Source organism: Pinus tabuliformis, chromosome 3_2 (genome assembly GCF_031772625.1).
Source record: "Pinus tabuliformis cultivar Carrire ecotype Pingquan chromosome 3_2, CPIR1, whole genome shotgun sequence".
Taxonomy (NCBI): domain Eukaryota; kingdom Viridiplantae; phylum Streptophyta; class Pinopsida; order Pinales; family Pinaceae; genus Pinus; species Pinus tabuliformis.
The window spans coordinates 596739931-596760583 of NC_142302.1; the positions used below are offsets into that span (position 1 = coordinate 596739931).

At 33.4% G+C, this 20653-nt stretch overlaps 1 protein-coding gene across 1 annotated transcript; it reads left to right on the forward strand.

Moving 5' to 3' along the window:
- Positions 1-8148: 8148 nt before the first annotated feature.
- LOC149182000 (putative fatty acyl-CoA reductase 4) lies at positions 8149-18484 on the forward strand. Its single transcript, XM_089418448.1, has 10 exons — positions 8149-8375; positions 8462-8565; positions 8665-8870; positions 8951-9051; positions 15579-15831; positions 15926-16087; positions 16217-16298; positions 17487-17753; positions 17875-18011; positions 18122-18484. Exons 1-10 carry the CDS (start codon positions 8300-8302, stop codon positions 18267-18269), a joined length of 1536 nt encoding a protein of 511 aa, XP_089274574.1. The 5' UTR covers positions 8149-8299; the 3' UTR covers positions 18270-18484.
- The last annotated feature ends 2169 nt before the right edge of the window (positions 18485-20653 follow it).

Here is a 20653-nt window from a genome sequence, read left to right on the forward strand (position 1 = left end):
TCCTTGGTATTTTCATGAGTAAATATGCTTGATATTATTTGGCTTTAATGGTTTTTTCCTCATTGATATATCTTTGGTTATTTGTTGGTAATAAGGATGTTTTATGACAGTTATGATGTATGGATATCATCATGTTTTGGTTATTATATTAGATGTAATGAATGAATGACCTAATAGATAATAATGTGGCTATTGCAAGGAGATATCGATCCTCTTTGATGATTCTCATATAAGTATGAGATCTTTAGGTGCAGATCTATTGTTATGATCTGTAGATTTCATGTTTATGATATGTTTAACGAAATATATGGCATGTCTAGTAGGGATAAAATTAATTTCTTGTTCAAGTGTTTGCATTAGTAGCCTTGTTTTAATGTTATTTAACATTTCCGGAAGTTTCATGAATTTTTGGGCAGGGGCCTAAGTCCTGGCCCAGAAAAAGTGGCACCAAAACTAGGGCCATTGGCACAAAAATGTATGTAAAAAGGCCACATTCGTATGGATTCCTTGTTGTGTGAGAGACTATAAGGTCCTTGTCACATGCATGCCTTGCCATGGGAGCAATTGAAGCTCTAGGGAATTATAAAAGCAAGTTCTCTCAGGGGTTGGACACCTGAAGGAGCTGGTTGGCTCATTAAGGTTCTGTAGCTTTTAAGGAAGGTTAGTTTGGTATTTCCATGTCATTTCGACTTCCTTAAGTATACCTAGGGAGTTGAATCATATCATAGTAACACTTTGTCACATGTTTACCCTGGTGGATCAACTAGCTTGGGTCAATGTGGGAGGAGGGTGTTATATCTACTATAAAATCAGAAAGGCATAAAGATTTTCTTTATACTTGATAATTACTTGTGATTTTATTGACTTCTTATTAGGTTTCTCTTATATATTCTTTCTTTTAGTCCATCAAGCAATTACGAAATCAATAGAACATGACCAATGGACACCAGATGTAGGGTCACAACCAAGGAAAAACCCCTCTCTAGGGGAAAACCTAGTCCATAATTCTTCCTTCAATATTTTTCTAGAGATATTCCATGACTCTTAACCTTGACATGAACTTTCCTCCACACCAGGCCAACCTTTTTCCTTACCTGCAGATGACCCTTCTTAACCTAGCAGCATCATCAGTAGTGGCAGCACTTTCTTCGACCCAACAACTTCGACCTTGCCTTAGATACTTTGATCTTCATTGAAATACTTCAATCTTCATTTAGAGCCTTTGATCATGGCCCAATACAACTTCTTGAGGTGACAACATCACACGGACACTTGCAACAACATTAACACAGAAACTGGTTATGGCATCATATAACAACTGGCTACGACATCAATAAGAGAACTTTGATGTTTGAAACTAGGGCATGAGAGAGAGATAGTTTCACCAAGGGTTTGAGTTGGCCTTTCTCCTTCTCCTAGTCCAAACTCGCACTTGCTTCTCCTCCTTCTTCTATTTTGCACTTCTTTCAGCTTCAAGAGAGATCAAAATTTCTTACGAGAGTATGCTTTAAATGGATTTCAAACTAATTTATTTATGTTCCTTTGGCGAGGTCGAATATCCCTCCTTCAGGTCTACTTGATCTCTCTTTAAAAGTACAATGACTCTATTGACTCGGGATAAATCCTAGAGGTCCTCAATGGGGACTTCGACCTAAAACATGATGGCCAAGGCATGAAACTCATGCTTTAATAATTCATAATAATAATAATAATTTTCTTTATTCTTTTGATAAGTACATTACAAGATTACTCAGATATATTAAATGAAGACCGGACCTAGTTACATTTTCCAACACTCCCTCTTTACTAAGGAGGTATTCATCACATACAAGTACATGGAAGGTCTCAGCTATATGAACCATGAAGAACTTTAGGCACCACAATGCCATGGACTAGATTCTTGACCAGGGAAATCCTCCATTCATCCCTAAAAAATTTAGGCACCACAATGCCACAGACTAGATTTCTGACCAGGGAAATCTATCCCAGTGGGAATAATATACACTCAAGCTTTCAGCCTCTCTAGATACCATCAGGATTACTTGCTAACCACCAACCCAAATATCCATGTGTGTATCCAAATACATAGCTCTATAATCAACACCATATTTTTCCAACTTCGGGGCCTAGACATCAACAAAAAGTGTCATACAGATGTCCTCTCGGGTAATGCTTCACTCACAAAGCCTCATCACTCCTTCATACAACAGACGAAGGAGAACCAATCTCTCCCAATCAACCTGATCAGTAACCATCATGTTATCAAAACCTTTGAGAGATTCACCTGTACAAACTAGCGCCAATTAATAATATACTTTCATATGTACATAATCAAACACAAACCTCCGGGGTCTTCCAGGAAACTTGATGTTCAAATTTTCATAGTAGGACTATCAACCCAATATTTGACGAAAGATTGCTCAATCATACAGTTCCCTACTTATCATGTAGTAACATATCCTTCAAAATTCATTCTCCAATCAAAACTATGTTATTCCCTCCCTCTCAACTATGGAGTTTCCCTTTAACCAATCTCCCTCTTAATATTAGGGAGATCTTTCTTATTCAGGCTCCTTCTTAACCGAGGGAGATCAACTTCTTTACTTCAACATTGGAGAATCTTTTATGGCTTACAACTATTTCATCAGAGTTATTATTGTGATCAATGTTCACATCGAACATCTTCACCATATTGAAGATTGTGTACCTGCAAAACTTAGATGGAAAGTACAAAAAAATCTATAGAAGCATGAATTTAGTCATATTACAATTATGGAAGAATTTCAACCTTACACATATCAGATACCCTAACTTAATTACAAACAAGAGGCATATACTTTTCAACATATTGCTAGGGACTTTGTCATAAATCCTAGATGACTTCATAACACCTTTCATTACATATACGGTTTCAATGTTTCTTCCATAGGTATGACATACCCCCGTGCAACATAAACCCTAGAAATAAGCAAACAAATATAGATCTACAAGGCATATAACAACTTTCATAATTCATATGTTAGACTTTTTACTAGGGTTTCATATAAATCCTAGATTTCATAAAAAAATAAATTAAAACCAACCACAACTTAGTCATCAACATGAATAGCTTCCACTAGGGTTAGTTACAACCCCTATATTTTCAATCAATTGGCAAATCACAACTAAAAATCAGATTTCAATGATCTTGCACAAATCTCAAATTATCATATTGTCATCATACATTAGGGGTTTTTACTTCTACTAAGGTTTAACTCCAAAGCCCTATAATTTCCTTTTCACAATCTCAACAATCATTATAAATAGATCTTAGATTGTTATATCACACTTACTAGAAAATTTAACTACTACTAGGGTTTAGATACAAAACCATAGATTTTCAAATACCATCATCCTAGAATATCATCCAAGGATTTATATCTAAGACTTATTCCCATCAATAACTAGGTCAACACAAATATCTAGGAATTCATTATCATGCACAAGCATATCATATGTCAGACAACATTAATGCATTAGACATATACTGACTTAGACCAAGCTAGCGTTTCGATCACATATATACCTAGGGCTTCATTCCTAGGATATTACTTGAAATGCATAACAAAGGCTTTTCTTATAGTCTCAACCAAGCCATAAAGATCTAGGGTTTCATAACTTAGGAAAGAAAACCCTACTCTTCCAAAATTTCAAAGGTTCAAGATCTGAGACAAACATCATTCAACCCTAACATGTTAATATTTCATTATCATACCGAAATCCCAAACATGACATCATCAACAAGAACTTCAAAATAGCATTTCACAATAACCCTAAGCAGTCTAGGGTTTCACACATTCTCAGCATACACTTAGGATAGGATTTTCCATTAGTCCTGTCTAGGGTTTTATAAAATTAGTTAAGAATATGAGTGTGGTAGATTTATCAATTAATGAATCACCCAAAACAAGAATCAATATGATTCAATATAGCTAAACAAAATGATGTTAGTAATAGATTGTCAAATGAATAAGCATTTAATATAAAGCAATTAATGTTTTGTATTTCAAGGCATACTTTTTTTTTGTTGACAAAACTTATCTTGGGTGGCTTTCTTCCACAATCCTAGAGGATATAGCAAATGTCTTCCTAATCAAGACAATAGAGGGAGAATGGTGATCAGTATTTAATATAATCAAAACTAAATGAGTACATGAAACCAAAAATTGAAAGGAAATGAGATACTTATCTTTGGGAGTTTTTGGGGTCTCCCTCCAAAACTTGAGGGTTACCTATAAACTTATAAAACAAAAGAAAATTATTTTCCAAAAACATGTTAAAATCTATAAATTCTAAAAATGAAAAATAGAATATTTAAGACTAAAAGAAAAAGACTTAATAGTGTAAATCCCTTATATCAGATTCTTCAGGTTTGACATTCTTTGGGTCTCCTTCTCCAACAATCTTAGCATGATCTATATCTCTCTTATTATTCTTTGGATAGTCGGTACAATCAGTCCTTTAGTAACCCTTCTTGTAGCATTGATACCATTCTACCTTGGACATGTCTACTTTCATCCTTGGTCCTTTCTAGTCCTTTCCTTTGTGTTGATCAATGTAGGAATTTGATACTCCTTCATGATTGGCAAGTAGAGAGATCCTCAATTCTTATTGACTGCAGGTAGTCCATAGTTCTTCAAAAGTAGGAGCTTCCTTGCAATTGTTAAGACCTGCAACGGATGCACCCCTAGTAGGTGGAAATCCTATTGTCTGGAAAAATTTCATCAATGGCCAAAATATCGTCTTTGATTCTCGTTATCTTCACAAATAACAATGCCACTATATATTGTTAAGTCATATTTGTGGTCCTTAGTTCATTCTTTGGGCTTGCCACTTGACTAATGTTCTTAATAATGAATAACTTTGACAAGGCTTCATACATTTCCTTAGCATGATTGATGTTGGGTATGAATGGGACAAGATTGTCTTTTATTCCTTCTCCTATTAGAGTCATGGCCACCAATTTTAATTCTCTTAATTTTACTTTTCAGCATCACTGGAGTCATCTCTAGACTTCTTTACCTTTCCTTTGACCAAATGTAGTACCTTGTTCTTTCAAGGATGAGGCCAATCCTCTTCTTCCAAGACTTGTATTTTGAGGCTCGTTTAAGTTTGTTCTCTCTATTGATTTTGTTAGACATTTTCCTTAACTATAGTAGTCTCCTACCCTAAGATAATCATTTTGAATGGTTCCTTGATGAAGTGCTTGAGACTGCCTTTTTTTCTTTCTTTCTTCACCAAAGCTTTGAAACCATGTTAGAAAAATGGAAAGGCAGAAATATTTTCTTTATACTTGATAATTACTTGTGATGTTCTTGACTTATTATTAGGTTTATTTTATATCTTCTTTCTTTTAGTTCATCAACCAATTACCAAATCAATAACACATAAACAATGGACACCAGATGTAGACTCTCAGCTAGGGAAAAAACCCTCTCTAGGTGAAAACCCAGTCAATAATTCTTTCTTCAATAGTTTTTCCGATGTAATCCAAGACTCTTAACCTTGAAACACACTTTCCTCCACACCAAGTCATATTTCTTCCTTACTTGTAGATGATCCTTCTTAACCTAACAACAACAGCAATAATGGAAACACTTTATTCGACCCAGCAACTTCAATCTTGCCTTAGAGACTTCGATTTTCACTAAAAGACTTTGATCTTCACATAGAACCTTCGATCTTGGCCCAATACATCTTCTTGAGGTGACAACATCATACGACAACTGACCAGAACATCAACAAGGCAACTGGTTACGACAACAATAACAAAACTTTGATCTTCCAAACCAGGGCACGAGAGAGAGATAGTTGCACCAAAGCTTTGATTGTCCCTTTCTCCTTCTCCTAGACCAAACTCGCACTTCCTTCTCCTCCTTCTTCTATTTCACACTTCTTCCCGTTTCATGAGAGATCAAACTTGCTTGTGACAAGGTATGATTCAAATGGAATTCAAACTTCTCTGTTTATAATCCTTTGGTGATGTTGAATAGCCCTCCTTGAGGCCGACTTGATCATCTTAAGGTCGACTTGGTGTGGAGACAACATAATTCATATTTGACTTAATACTTAACCTTTTTACATGATTCAAAATCCCAAGAAGGGTCTCTTTAAAAGTACAATGACTTTGTTGACACAAAATAAATCTTAGAAGTCCTCAATGGGGACTTTGACCTAAAATATGACAACCCAAGCATGAAACCCATGCTTTAATAAGTCATAATAATAATAATAATTCTTTTCTTTATTGTTTTGACAAGTACATTGGAAGATGACTCAAATACATTAAATGAAGACCGAACCTAGTTACCTTTTCTAGCAACATCCACTAGGAGGGAGAAGAATCGAACCCACACCGGGGATGCTAAAAATTTATCTTTCTCTAGGTTGTAACACTCTTTCCAATTTTTGAGGAATAGCCCCGCGTTACCCATGAAATACGAGCCATTCTCAAACACCTGTTTCGAATCCTCCAAGTCCGCAAAGCCTCACCGTAAAGAAACCCTTTGCCCTCAATCATAGTTCCACTACTCCACTTTAGTTCCATTTGGTTTGGATCCACCGCACAATATCTTGTTCTTTGGGCCTGATGCCCATAAATTTACAAATCCAAGCATGATCTTTCATGAATTTCCATGTTTTCTCTAGTCGATTTTTAGGGATCACAAATTTGGGGTTTTTAACAACTTTCGGGAGGTAACGATTTCATCCTTTAGACTATCATTGTGCCCCCATAGTTGGGGAATTTGTTGTGCCCACGTTGTCTCATCGAAACCAGAATTTTTGGGATGTTGCATACTTTGGTCCTTTGATGACATCGCGAAAGGAGGAGTGTCTCAGTCAACAGCTCAAAAAACTCCAACTTGTTTTCAATCATTGTTTGATCTGCCTTTCGAGGTGGTTGTGGCAGGGGTTGCGTCACTCTTCCTGCTGAAAACAAATTACTGCAAACCTTAGCAGAGCGAGCTTCGTAATAATATTATCATATTATTATAATATAATAGTATTTATTTTAAACTTTCATTATAATTGTTTTAATTATTATCATATTTATAATAGGAGTTGTCTTTAGTGCGACTTTTTGGACTTTTTACTCTGACTTTTTGGACTTTCCGGTGTTGGAATCTCACCGAAAAATTTGAGGCGAAATCTTGATTTGTGTTCTTGAAACTGGTTTTTTGACTGCATATAGATTGACCACTGTGAAAAACCCTAGGTCACTTACCCATGATTTCACTAAATTCCTAAAATTAGACTAGAAAAGACCTACTAGAAAAGCTTCTAAATCCACACAACAACACTATATAATTATTATTATTAATATTAACAATAATATTTATATTAAATTTATATCTATTTAATAACGTAAACGTGCATATAATTGATATATACTTATTTATGCAAGGTGTTTCAACTGCATTAATGAATATAGTTGTGTTAATTTAATTCAAATAATTATAAAAATTTCAAAGGGAAAATTTTAATTCCAAATTGACATAAAAATATATATTAAAATAAGTAAATGAATATTAACTTACTTACACTTCAGAGCTAATCCATAAGATGATTATAATACATTTGATCACATGTGAAATGAAAATATATATTAAAAATAGTAAATGAATATTAACTTACGTACACTTCAGAGCTGATTCATAAGATGATTATAATACATTCGTACACTTCAGAGCTGATTCATAAGATGATTATAATACATTTGATAAAATGTAAAGTGAAACTGAATTAAATGCTATGTAACGTCTAAAGGTTTTTAGTAGAATGCCATGGGAGCGGCTGCCCACCGAACACTATGGGTTGGTAGAGTCACGGCACCGAACACTCGTTGTGAATAGGTCAGCTTTACATTGGAATTGACGTTTCTTATAGATGAACAGAACATTAATACAAAATAAATAATTTTCTATGTTGACTGCGGAAACGGGCCGAGTGAGATATTATATTTTGATCGATGGTGGTTGTGGATGAACATAAAAAAATGCATATGAATTCCAAAATTTTGTGGTTTTAATTTAGTGAGATAACTTGCTGGGTTGATTTTTAAATACGAAAGGAATAAGGATATTGGTTCCTTTGTATTTTGAACAAGTCATACCATATCATAGCTGGTTGATCACTGCGCCCACTTCAATCAGGTTGCATGCTATATGAACACTAGTTCATACATAGTACCTGTGGCTGTTCCCTCCGTCTGATATTGTTATTTGGAGTTGTTTGATATTAGCAGAGCACATAGCGAACTATGGCGTCAAATGTTTTAGGTTTTCTCAACGACAAGAGCATATTAGTAACTGGATCGACCGGTTTCCTCGGCAAAAGTATTTGAGACAGTAATGTTATTCTTACTTATATCTGGTTTTCACGCTCACAATGATGCTAATTGCACTTTGTTTACTTGATGCAGTTTTCGTGGAGAAAATATTGCGTACGCAGCCCGGGATTAGACGCATTTTTGTTTTGTTAAGAGCGGAAGATTTGGAATCTGCCAAACTCCGATTTAAAAACGAAGTAAGAAATCGCTGGACTATTTGTATTCATCCATGGATTAAATCTATGACTACTGTTATCGTTCAGTAAAGAAATAGTTTCTTGCGCTATGAATGGCAGGTTATAGGAGCAGAGTTGTTCAAGACTTTGAGGGGGCAACATGGGGACAACTTTGAAAACTTTGTGTTCCAGAAAGTTGTCCCTGTAGTGGGAGACGTTGCAGCAGATCATAATCTTGGAATTGACCAAGAGAGCACGAGAGAGCATCTTTGGGAGATTCTGGATGCCGTTGTAAATATTGCAGCAAGCACAGCGTTTGATGACAGGTTTGTTGCGTTCATAGCTAGTTGTAATTGTTCCAATTATATAATTGAAGTGTTTATTGCCTAACATCAAGCAAACGTAGATATGACGTTTCACTCAATGTCAACACACGCGGAGCTGAAAATGTTGTGGAATTCGCCAAACGATGCCGTAATCTTCAAATCCTCCTGCACGTCTCGACCGGTAAGTGGGATTCATGACAGTTATGTTTATGATTCATAATAAATTGGATTTATATGTTGTGGCTACATCTCTCTTTCTTTCACGTATAGAATATATTTATTTATTTTTATCCGAAAACAATGCGTTGGATTGTTATTTGTGTAATTTGTATTTTCTAATAAAGTCTTCAGAATTTATTTTAATAGAGATTTAAAATTTTAAGATATTTCCTATAATATATATAAATATAAACTATTTTAGATATATATAAAGATTTAATTTTATATCCAAAATATTTATGTTTTTTAATTAATTAATAAATGAAATAATCTTTTTCCTGATATTTTTTTAGTTAATTTCAATTACATTTGAAATTTTTGAAGTAACTAAATCCATTTATACTTTTAAAAATATATTTTAAAGACTTTTATAATAAACCCTTTTTAAAGACTTATTATAATATATTCACCTTTTCAAAAAATCCTTTTATGCAACTTCAGCAAAGAAAACCTATTTTATATTAAAAGGGCTTTTAAAAAGGCCCTCTAATAACCAAACTGAAACAACGTGAATTTTGACACAGTCGTTTTTAATTTTGTTGATTTTTTTTAAGGGCTGCGGCCTATAATGTGGTTCTTTGTTAGGCCCATGAGTGTTATAACGCACTGAATACCACTCTAATGTGTGTTATAGCTTAAACAATAGGAAATTTTTATTTATTTTTTCTTACGGATTATTGTTAACTTGTTTTTTTTTTTTTTGCTTTTTGTAATCTTGTTTTGATATCAATTTATTGGAAATACAAAGGAGCTAAAACACAAATTTCATACCTACAACTTTTCCATTGATACACAAAACTTAATTTCGTTTTCCTTGGTTCTTTGTAACCTTGTTTCAATACCAATTTGTTGGAAAGACATGTTGGTAAAGCAGAGAAGACAAAACACAATTCACATATAAAACAAGAGCTGCTGCTCTTTTATTGATCACACAAAACATAATGATTACAATGAACCTGGTGAAGGGTATTTAAACCTTTTCCAACTAGCTAACTCCCTGAAATATCCTGACATGCAACTACATGCAATCTCACACTCAAAGTAGTCTATCACTTAACTCACTTGACTCAACACTCAAACACTCAATCATGCAATCACTCAGTTAATTGACTCTCTATTTTTCGCTTACTCCTCATGCAGGAGTAATTATCTTATTTTAACATTCCCCCTTAATTGCGACCGCTAAACTAAAACATAACTCATGACAACTCAAACGTGCCTGCTGGTCTATGTCTCAGCTAGGTTTACAACACCCAAGTTTCTTCTATGAAACTCAAACACATCTTGTGCTAATGACTTAGCTTCAAGTGAACTTCTCCATTGCTCACAAGTTCTCTAATAAAGTGAGATCTAGTATCAATATGCTTGCTTTTTTGATGAAACACACTATTCTTGGATAGTGCAACCGCTAAGGTGCTGTCACAATATATTGTTGTTGATCCTTGTTGTTTCTGCTTGAGTCCATCAAGTACTTTTCTTAACCACACTCCTTGACATGTTGCTGATGTTGTTGCTACATATTCTGCTTCTGCTGACGAAAGTGTCACAATGGGTTGCTTCTTAGATGCCCATGAAATCACACCTGAACCAAGGTGGAACACAAAACCAGAAGTGCTCTTCCTATCATCCACACTAACTGCAAAATCACTATCTCTGTATCCAATCAATTCTTTATTTTCTGTGCTTGCATACATTATGCCACAATCTCTAGTTAATGCTATGTATCTCAAAATTTGTTTTCCTACACTCCAATGTGTGTTTTTTGGAGTCTCCATAAATATGGAAATCAAACTCACTCCTTGCATGATATCCAGTCTTGTAGCTATTAGATACATGAGGCTACCAACCAATCTTTTGAATAAAGTTGGATTGAAATCTGATCCTTCATCATTCTTGCTTAACTTTGTACCTGTTGCAACTAATGTAGGGACAGGTTTGCAATTTTCCATCTTGAATCTTTTCAACAAATCTTTGGAATATTTATTTTGACAAATAAAAATTCCTTTTTCAGATTGCTCAACTACTATGCGAATAAAATATTTCAAGAGACCAAGATTTGTCATCTCAAATTATTTCATCATGGATTCATTAAATTCATCTATGTCAAAATCACCTATAAAAATCATGTCATCAACATATAAGAAAACAATCAAAATCTGTCCATGATCATTTACCTTTCTGTACAAGGTAGGCTCAATGTTGCTTCTGCAAAATCCATTCTTAACCATGTAGGTGTTGATTCTGCTATACCAAGCTCTAGGCATTTACTTCAGTCCATAGAGCACTTTCTTCAAATTGTAAACTTTGTTTTCATTACTCTCAACTTCATAGCCTGGAGGTTGCTGCACATAAATTTCTCCTTCTAGAATTCCATTCAAAAAGGCTGATTTCGCATCCATCTTATATACTTTCCACTTTTTCTGAGCTGTTATGGCTAGAAATGTTCTTACAGTATCCAATCTAACTACTGGAGCAAACATTTCTCCAAATTCTATTCCCGGTTGCTGCGAGAATCCTTTTGCTACAAGTCTTGCTTTAAATTTGTCAATTTCACCTTTCTCATTCAACTTTGTCTTGTACACCCACTTCACACCAATGAGATTTTTGTCCTTTGGTAAATCAACCAAATTCTATGTGTCATTATTTTCAATAGTTTCAATTTCTTCATCCATGGCTTGCACCTAATTTTCATCTTTGATTGCTTCTTCAAACGAAGAAGGTTGGAATGACAACAATGCAAAATTTGAACTAACATCCAGATCATCATAAATATATTTCAAACTTCTCATATTTCTCTTACCATTGCTTGATTCATCACCTAATTGATTAATTGTTGGGAGAATCTTGATCTGTTGATCTGCTTAAGGATCCATGCTTCTATGAAAATCTTGGAGTCCTTGTTGGTGTGTCTCTGTTTGGTGTCTTCACCTGTGATTCTTGCTGCTCCTTTTCTGCTACATCATCTTCTTCCATCAGTGGCACTTGTGCATCAACTGTTTTGTCTATAGTTCCATTCCATGACTCTTGTTCCTTGAACACAACATCTCTGCTAATTATGGTCTTCTTTGTGACAGGGTTATACAATTTGTAAGCTTTTGATTGCTCATTATAACCAATAAATATGTATTTTTCACTTTTATCATCCAATTTGCCTCTTCGCTCCTTAGGCACATGTGCATAAGCTACACATCCAAATACTCTGAGATGAGATATGCTACAATACATACCTGACCATGCTTGTTCTGGTACTTTTTTCATCACACTCTTTGTAGGAGATCTGTTGATCACATAAATAGTACATGAAACTGCTTCTGCCCGATACTCATTAGACAAGTTTCTGCCTTTCAACATGCTTCTTACCATGTTCATAATTGTCCTATTCTTTCTCTCTGCTACACAACTTTGCTACGGTGTGTACCTAGTTGTAAATTGTCTTCTGATTCCATTTTGTTTGCAGTAATCATGGAATTCCTTTGAGCCATATTCTCCACCAAAATCTAACCTCAATACCTTAATCTGTCGATCACTTTGGTTCTCTGCTAAGGCTTTGAATTCTTTGAACTTTGCAAAAGTTTCAGACTCCTGCTTCAAAAATTAAACCTAAGTCTTTCTACTATAGTCATCAATGAAAGTGAGGAAGTAGCAACTTCCACCAATCGAGTGTGTCCTCATAGATCCACACAAGTCTGTATGCACTAGCTCAAGAGGTTTCTTTGCTCTGTATGCAACTCCCTTTGGAAAACTTTCACGGTGTTGTTTTCCCAAGATGCAACACTGACAAGTACTGGCAGGCTCTTTGATGGGAGGTAATCCTCTGACCATCTGTTTCTCCTGCAACAATCTTAAACTAGAAAAGTGCAAGTGCCTGAATCGAAAGTGGCATAACTAATAATCATCAGAACATGCAAGTGTAAAAGAACTCATCTGACCAATGTTATTCAAAATTAGAGGAAAAAGTTTGTTCCTCGTCATTTACACCTTTGCTATCAGTTGCTTGCTTGGGGGCTTGTCATATATAAGAACTTCTTGACCTTGAAAGATAGCTTTGTATCATTTCTATGTAAATTGACCAACACTTAACAAATTATGTTTGAGACTAGGAACATAATATACCTCTGAGATTGTCTTTGGCTCCCCCTGCTTGGTCAGAATGTTGACCACTCCTTTGCCATCTACTTCCACAGTCTTGTCAGTCCTTAAATTTACCTCTGTTTTCACAGATTGATCGAAATTTGCAACCAAATCCTTGTTGCATGTCATGTGGTTACTGCAACCACTATCTAACAACCACACAATAGCAGAAGGTTCATGCATGGTATGGTAAGCTAGGAACATAGATTTAGTACTCTCTGTAGTGACATCAGCTTTCTGGTTCCCTTGATCAACTATTTTCTTTCTCCAATCACGAGCAAAATGACCAAATTTATTACACTAATAACGTATCACCTTTGATTTGTCAACTCTTTGATTATTGTTGAAGCTTTTGTAGTTGCTTCCATTTGCATGTTTATGATCTTTTTGGTCACATCTCTGACCACCATATATTCCACTTCATCCTTTGCCTCTCGTTCTACTTCTGGTTCGACCTCTGTCTCTTGAAATAGAAACCTGACTTTTGAAAGTGGTCTCTAAAGTGGAATCCTTATTTATGTCTATCCTTGTCTCATGTGATAGAAGTGATCCCATAAGCTCATCAACTATCAATGATGCCAAATTCTTGGCTTCTTCTATGGTTGCTACCACAATATCAAATTTAGTAGACAAAGATCAAAGGACCTTCTCAATCACTCTTTGATCTTTTATATCTTCATCATAAATCTTTAATTGATTTACAGCAGTTATGACCCGATTCATGAAAGAATCGATGTCCTCTGTCTCCTTCATCCACAGACTTTCAAAATCTCTCATAGTATTCTGCAACTTAACAATATTAATTTTGGCCATACCTTTATAGTTTGTCGCCAAAGTATCTGATGCTACTTTTGTTGAAGACGTGGTCATAATCTTTTGGAACATTTCTAGGTCCACTCCTTGTTGAATATGTTGCAACGCATGTGCATTCTTCTCGTCCTTCTTCCATTGTTCCCTCTCTGCATTAGTGAGAGCTTGTTTTTCTTCTTAGTTCATAGGTTCTGAAAAGCCAAACATCACATAATCCCAAATATCATGTTGCAAGGTCACCATCTTAAGGGCCCACACATCATAATCTTTTCATGTAAACGGTGGGAACAAGACGGCTGCAAATTTGGGAAAGCCATCTTTCTCCAAATATTTTTCTTTAAAAAATCGAAAAAAAATTCTCCTTTAATAAACTTTGCAAAACTTATTTAAAAAAAAAAATCTCTTATCTTCAAAAATTTTCTTCGTAAAATAAAAACCCTTCATTATTTTTTAATATAAGAAAACTTTTATATAAAAAATATTTATAAATAAAAAATCTTTATATAAAAAAAAACTCTCTATAATCACTACAAAAGAAATCGTATGATAAAACCGCGTAACAAAATCTTACCCAGCTTTAAAAGATCACGTGACTTTACTTTCAAACACGTTAACTATGTATTGAGTTGCGGCACACGGTAATTTTTCTGCGAAACTGCGGCTTGCTCGGTTGTTGACCAATCAATTTTCGAGGCAACGGTGTTCACGGCAGCTGTGGCTGCTTCTTCATTAAACTTTATCTATGCTATTTACAAACCAAACGAGTACGGCTAGAGAGGGTGAGAAACTTCCGACTATTTTCTTACTCGCACATGCATGATGTAGCTGTAGAATCTCTCGATGTTAAACCTTGCTCTGATACCAATGTGTTGCTAAAGCAGAAAAGACAAAACACAATTCATAGATAAAACATGAGCTGTTGCTTTTATGTGGATCACACAAAACATAATGATTACAATGCATTTTGTGAAGGGTATTTAAACGTTTTTCAACTAGCTAACTGCCTGAAATATCTTGACATGCAACTACATGCAATCTCACACTCAAAGTAGTCTATCACTTAACTCATTTGACTCAACCTTCAAATATTCAATCATGCAATCACTCAGTAACTTACTCTCTATTTTTAGCTAACTCCTCATGTAGGAGTAATTATCTTATTTTAACAAGACAAAGGAGCCAAAACACAAATTTCACACTTACGACTCTTCTATTGATTACACAAAACTTAATTATTACAATGAACCAGATAACGGAGATTTTTATATTTCCAACTAATAACTCGCCTAAAATAATTTAACATACAATCACACACTAAATTCCACTATGACTTAACTCAACACTCACTTAACTTACTCTCTAACTTTAACCAACTCTTCATTTAAGAATAATTAAATTATTTTAACAGTAAACTCTAGTTGTATAATACAATTTTTTTTTATCTCGATTTAATTAAGAATGCGAATATATATATATATATGTATTCTATCCTCAAAATTAAGATACACTGATCTAAGATACACTGATCTTACTGTAATGTGACAAAAGCTTACGTTGTTGGGTACGGAAGTGGAAGAATAAAAGAGAGCCAACTGGAAATGGGAGTATCTATGACCACCGCCAATGGACTGGATGACGAAAAATGTCCACCTCTGAGCCTAAATATTGAAGCGGAATTCGGTTTGCTGGAGAATACACTAGCCAAGTTACAAATGAACTCGTCACCTACTGCTTCAAGTAGCACGGGTTCTCATCCACACAAAGAAGCCATTAAAGAGCTCAAAGAGTTGGGTTTACAAAGGTATTTTTTTCCCTGAGAAACCATTGCATTCAGTTCTTTCATTTTAGATGTTTCATAGATTATTTTTTGTTTTGACATTAAAATATCTGAGCAGGGCAAAAATGTTTGGGTGGCCAAATACTTACACATTTACCAAAGCTATGGGAGAGATGTTACTGGTGAACGCGAGGGGAAACCTTCCGGTGGTCATCGTCCGACCGACCATTATTGAGAGCACATTGGCAGAGCCCTTCCCTGGCTGGATGGAAGGCACCAGGTTCTCATAGCCATTTTTATTTATCACATTTCCTTCATAGTCTCGCTCACCACCAACTTTTCGCATTGGTATTATTAGTATGAATGTCATAATCTCATGATAATATGCTTTCTCGGGGATGTAATGCAGAACTATGGATACCTTTATAGTAGCATACGGAAAGGGGCGACTCGCTTGCTTCATGGCCGATCCGGAGCTCATCCTGGACGTGGTTTGTCCGCTACTCCAAGCATTAATAGTTTTTCGGTATCTTTTTACTTGTCCATAAGTCTAGAATTAGATTGATGTTGATGTCAGGATTATTTAGATATTTTTTGGTCGTCTATAAGTCAAGAATTAGATTGATGTTGATGTCAGGATTATTTAGAGAATCACATTATTTTAGCTGTAAATTATTTTTAATATTTCGGCGCTTTAATTTCTATAGATTTGATCTTGTACTTACTTTATATATACAATAGGGAAGATTTATAACATTTTGAAATGGATTTTTTTTTTTAAATAAAAAGAATTTAGTAGTTGTGTTTATTTTAGATTAAGTTATTTAATAATTTTAATTTACTTTTTAGTAAATATTAGATAGATTGTAGAGATGTAATCCTCTTGGAATATAATAGAATATTTATAATAAAATTTAGAATTTATTTTAAATTATTATGTTATTATAATTAATTTGTTTCAAATTAATTCAAAAAAGTGTTATATCAACACATGTTATATTGAACATGTAGTATTCATCAAACCATGGTATTCACCCAAAAAATATTTAGAAATTAAAAATTTCTATAATAGATATTATTACAAATATTGTTAGACATTATGTTTTTTAAAATGTATATGTTTAACTCAAACATTAGGTTTTTTATAACTAATAATAAATACTAAGTTCAAATAAAATTATATTTTAGTTAAAATTTTTAATATTTTTAATTAACCAAATAAATATTTTGATATATATTCTAAATTAATATCCATACACATAAGAATAATCTATTCCAAATTTTTATATATTATTTATAAAAAAACTAAATTTAAAATAGATAATCATTCTTCCCACCCTCCAAATAACAATCTACTTATTATAAATCTTTTTAACATAACTATATTTCTTTAATTAACAACTCACTAAACTATTTCAAAACCACTCCTATGGAATTAGTTATTTTTGTTTTACTTCTCTTTATATATATATGTATATCATTTAATGAGGCATACCGATCTGTTATCGCGCTGTAAAACGTGCCTCTCCTCCTGTAGAAATAAACCGTATATTATTGTTTGTTGACATTATTTGTTTGGAGATCAACAGATTCCAGCAGATATGGTGGTAAACCAGATGCTAGCAGCTAATAAACCGTATATTATTGTTTGTTGACATTATTTGTTTGGAGATCAACAGATTCCAGCAGATATGGTGGTAAACCAGATGCTAGCAGCTATGGCGACACATGTTTACCAGAATGATCTGTTTATTTATCACGTAGCATCATCTGGGGAAAATCCATTGCCTTGCTCCCTTCTAAAGGATGAGGCATATAATTATTTTTCAAGGAATCCTTGTGTGAGCAAGGATGGAAAACTAATTCACGTAAAAGAGGTCTTCTTTCTGGAGAGCATGAGCAGCTTTCGCCTGTACATGTTACAACGCTACAAAGTACCTCTTCAGGCAAGCTAATACTCCACTCTTCCTTACAAACATCATCTTAATTTCAATATTGCGCTTTCAGTATAGTTTTAACTTTTACCGATTAATTAGCACAGTGATGTTGGTTGTTGGTTATGAATAGGTGATCGGTGTAGTAAACAAAGTCATCTCCATCTTCACAGCACGTTTTACACCTCGTTACGACCGTATGCTCCGAAATTACAACTTCATCATGTATTTAGCAGAATTGTACGCGCCTTACATCTTCTTTCAGGGAAGGTATTGTCGCTATTTTTTTTTTCAATTTCTCATTTCGTCACGCATTATACTGTTTTTCTCTATCTGTTGTCACCATTATAATAAGGTGGTTGATTCTGTGGCTATATCAGCTTTGACATAACAAATACTGAACGCCTATTGCAAAAGATTTCCGCAGAAGACTTGAAAGCGTTCAACTTCGATGTAAAATGCATCGATTGGGTCGATTACCTGTCAAACGTCCATATCCCTGGGGTAGTCAAATATGTGCTTAAGTGATGACATTGATAACCTCGTCAACAGCTAAGTCCAGTTATACTATATCATATGATTGTGAAGTCTTTCAACCAAATAATTCCTACACCATTTGCTTCATAAACATGATTTTTGGAATAAACCGCTACCTTTACTCTTAAATTGACATTGTATCTATTTGGCAAGGCCCAGATGGCTTAATTTTATAACTATCAAGAAATCTTGCTTCGTAAAAAGATAAAAAATGTATAGATCGTTATTGAAATAAACGTTTACTTTTATTTCCAAAGTTTTCACCTTTAATTAAATTGATTAATTAAAAAATGTTACATAAACAAATGCTATATGAATTGAGTTATTGTTTTTCGACATGTGGTATTGATAAGTTATGGTAATCTCCATCGCTCTGAAAGTTATGGTAATCTCCATATTATTGTAACAAATGTCATTTATATATTAATAAGTTATAGCTTTTGGACATGTGGTATTGATAAGTCATACTATTTTCCCATATTATTGTAACAAAACTCATTTATAGATTAATAATAGCAATGGTAAAATGAGAGTAAATATCCATGGTTAAGAATCTTATTCCAAATTTCTCATATATATAATTTTTTTTATATAATTAATAAAATGATAATAATAATTTAAAATAAAATTATAATTTAGTGAATTTTTTTAATGTTTTTCTAATTTTATCATTATGAGATGTATTATGTGGTAAGACTCAAATAGAGTCTTTCTATCGCTCGCTCCAAAAGTAAAATATGACACTTCATACACCTAAAAGTTCATAGAACGAAAAGAATCTATTTTGAAGTCCCCGTATTATACTCATTATACCTGGCATTGAACAGAGCTAGTTTTTATGTTTATTAGTCCTTGGAAATTCTAACAATTCATTTTCTTTTGGATACCCATTGGATGAGCTTTACTCCATATATTCTATATATATAAATATAATACTATATATATATATATATAAAATACTAAAAAATCAAGTTGTAATTGTTTTTATGGGTTCATATTTTTAAGGTGTCTCTTTCTGAGTAAATAGAGAAGTGAGAATCACAATAACAAGCTATCTAATGTTTATAGAGAAGTGAGAATCACAATAACAAGGTATATAATGTTTATCGATTTTAAAATATCTAATAATAAATAAAAATTAAAACTAAGTAACCACTCACAAAACAATAGTAATTTATCTAGTAAATTTTTGGAATTGATTATCCGAGAGCCTAAAGGTTTAGATTTAGATAAAGGATTTGAAACACAAAAAAAATAAAGGATTTGAAACACAAAAAAAGTGAGCAATGCACGTCATAAATTTAAAAAAAGAAATTGGGAAACCATATATACCAGCAAGGATTCTTAAAAGCTATTTTAAACAAAGAAAGCAATTGAAGATATCATTTTGTTTTGAAGATTACCAACCATGGTTCCTCAAATATGGATATGGAATATTTAGATATTTTGGTTTCCATTGTTGTTTTCGTTCTCATTTTTAGTTTTTTTAGTTGAAGGTATAAAATATTGTAATATTATCTATGGCTCGATCAGTACAGCTCAAGCAAATAATCTCCACTGCTAAAAAAATTTGGTCACTGTTACCGGCTCTGATGGATGAATGAACACTTTACCAAATGTTGGTGTGAATACGCTCACAAGCTCCAACCTAGAGTTGATCCAAATAATGAGTGGGAAGGGATTGTGTTTTCAGTGATGGAAAATGATAATTTCCAAGTTCCTTTTGCTCAAACATATTTAATAGAAGAAAGTAAAGTATTTAGCGTCATTTTAGTGAATATAAAATGTGGTGTAAATCTTAATAAATATATTTTTCAATACAGTAGTAGAGAAGAAAGCGAGACCATTTGGATACATGTAAAGCTATCACTCAAATGTAAATTTATTGAAAATGTTTTTTAATTATCAATAATATTTTATAAAATATTTAAAATTTATTTCTAAAATAGCTATGATTTTTTAATTTTTTATTAAATTTATTAATTAAAAAAAATCATGTTATGGTCATATGAAAGAAGTTATGGTTATTGGATAATATATTTTTTTTTTACTTTATCTAAAGCTTATTTTTACAAGGAGATGTGTTTATTTTTTAATTTGATAATTTTTTTTTAAATATGATAGATCCATAAAATGAATTTTTAATTTCTTATTGCAACATATAGAGTTTGCAATTTTTTTTAACAGTGATTATTTATAGATTATTGTTGAATAGTTTCAGACATGCTTAACTGAGTTTGGTGGTTTCTAACTGTGTAGTCATTATCTAAAGTCACCCGCCTTCACCATCATCTTGATTTTATTAATCTCGTATATTTTAAAGAATTTATAAAATAGAGATAACAATTTATGAGGAAGGAAAATAATTCTTTTAT

Coding starts and splice junctions, on each gene's coding strand:
- LOC149182000 (XM_089418448.1), top strand. CDS start 8,300: ATGGCGTCAAATGTTTTAGGTTTTCTCAACGACAAGAGCATATTAGTA. Junction 16,088..16,216: donor GGCTGGATGGAAGGCACCAG/GTTCTCATAGCC, acceptor GATGTAATGCAG/AACTATGGATACCTTTATAG. Junction 16,299..17,486: donor CGGAGCTCATCCTGGACGTG/GTTTGTCCGCTA, acceptor GGAGATCAACAG/ATTCCAGCAGATATGGTGGT.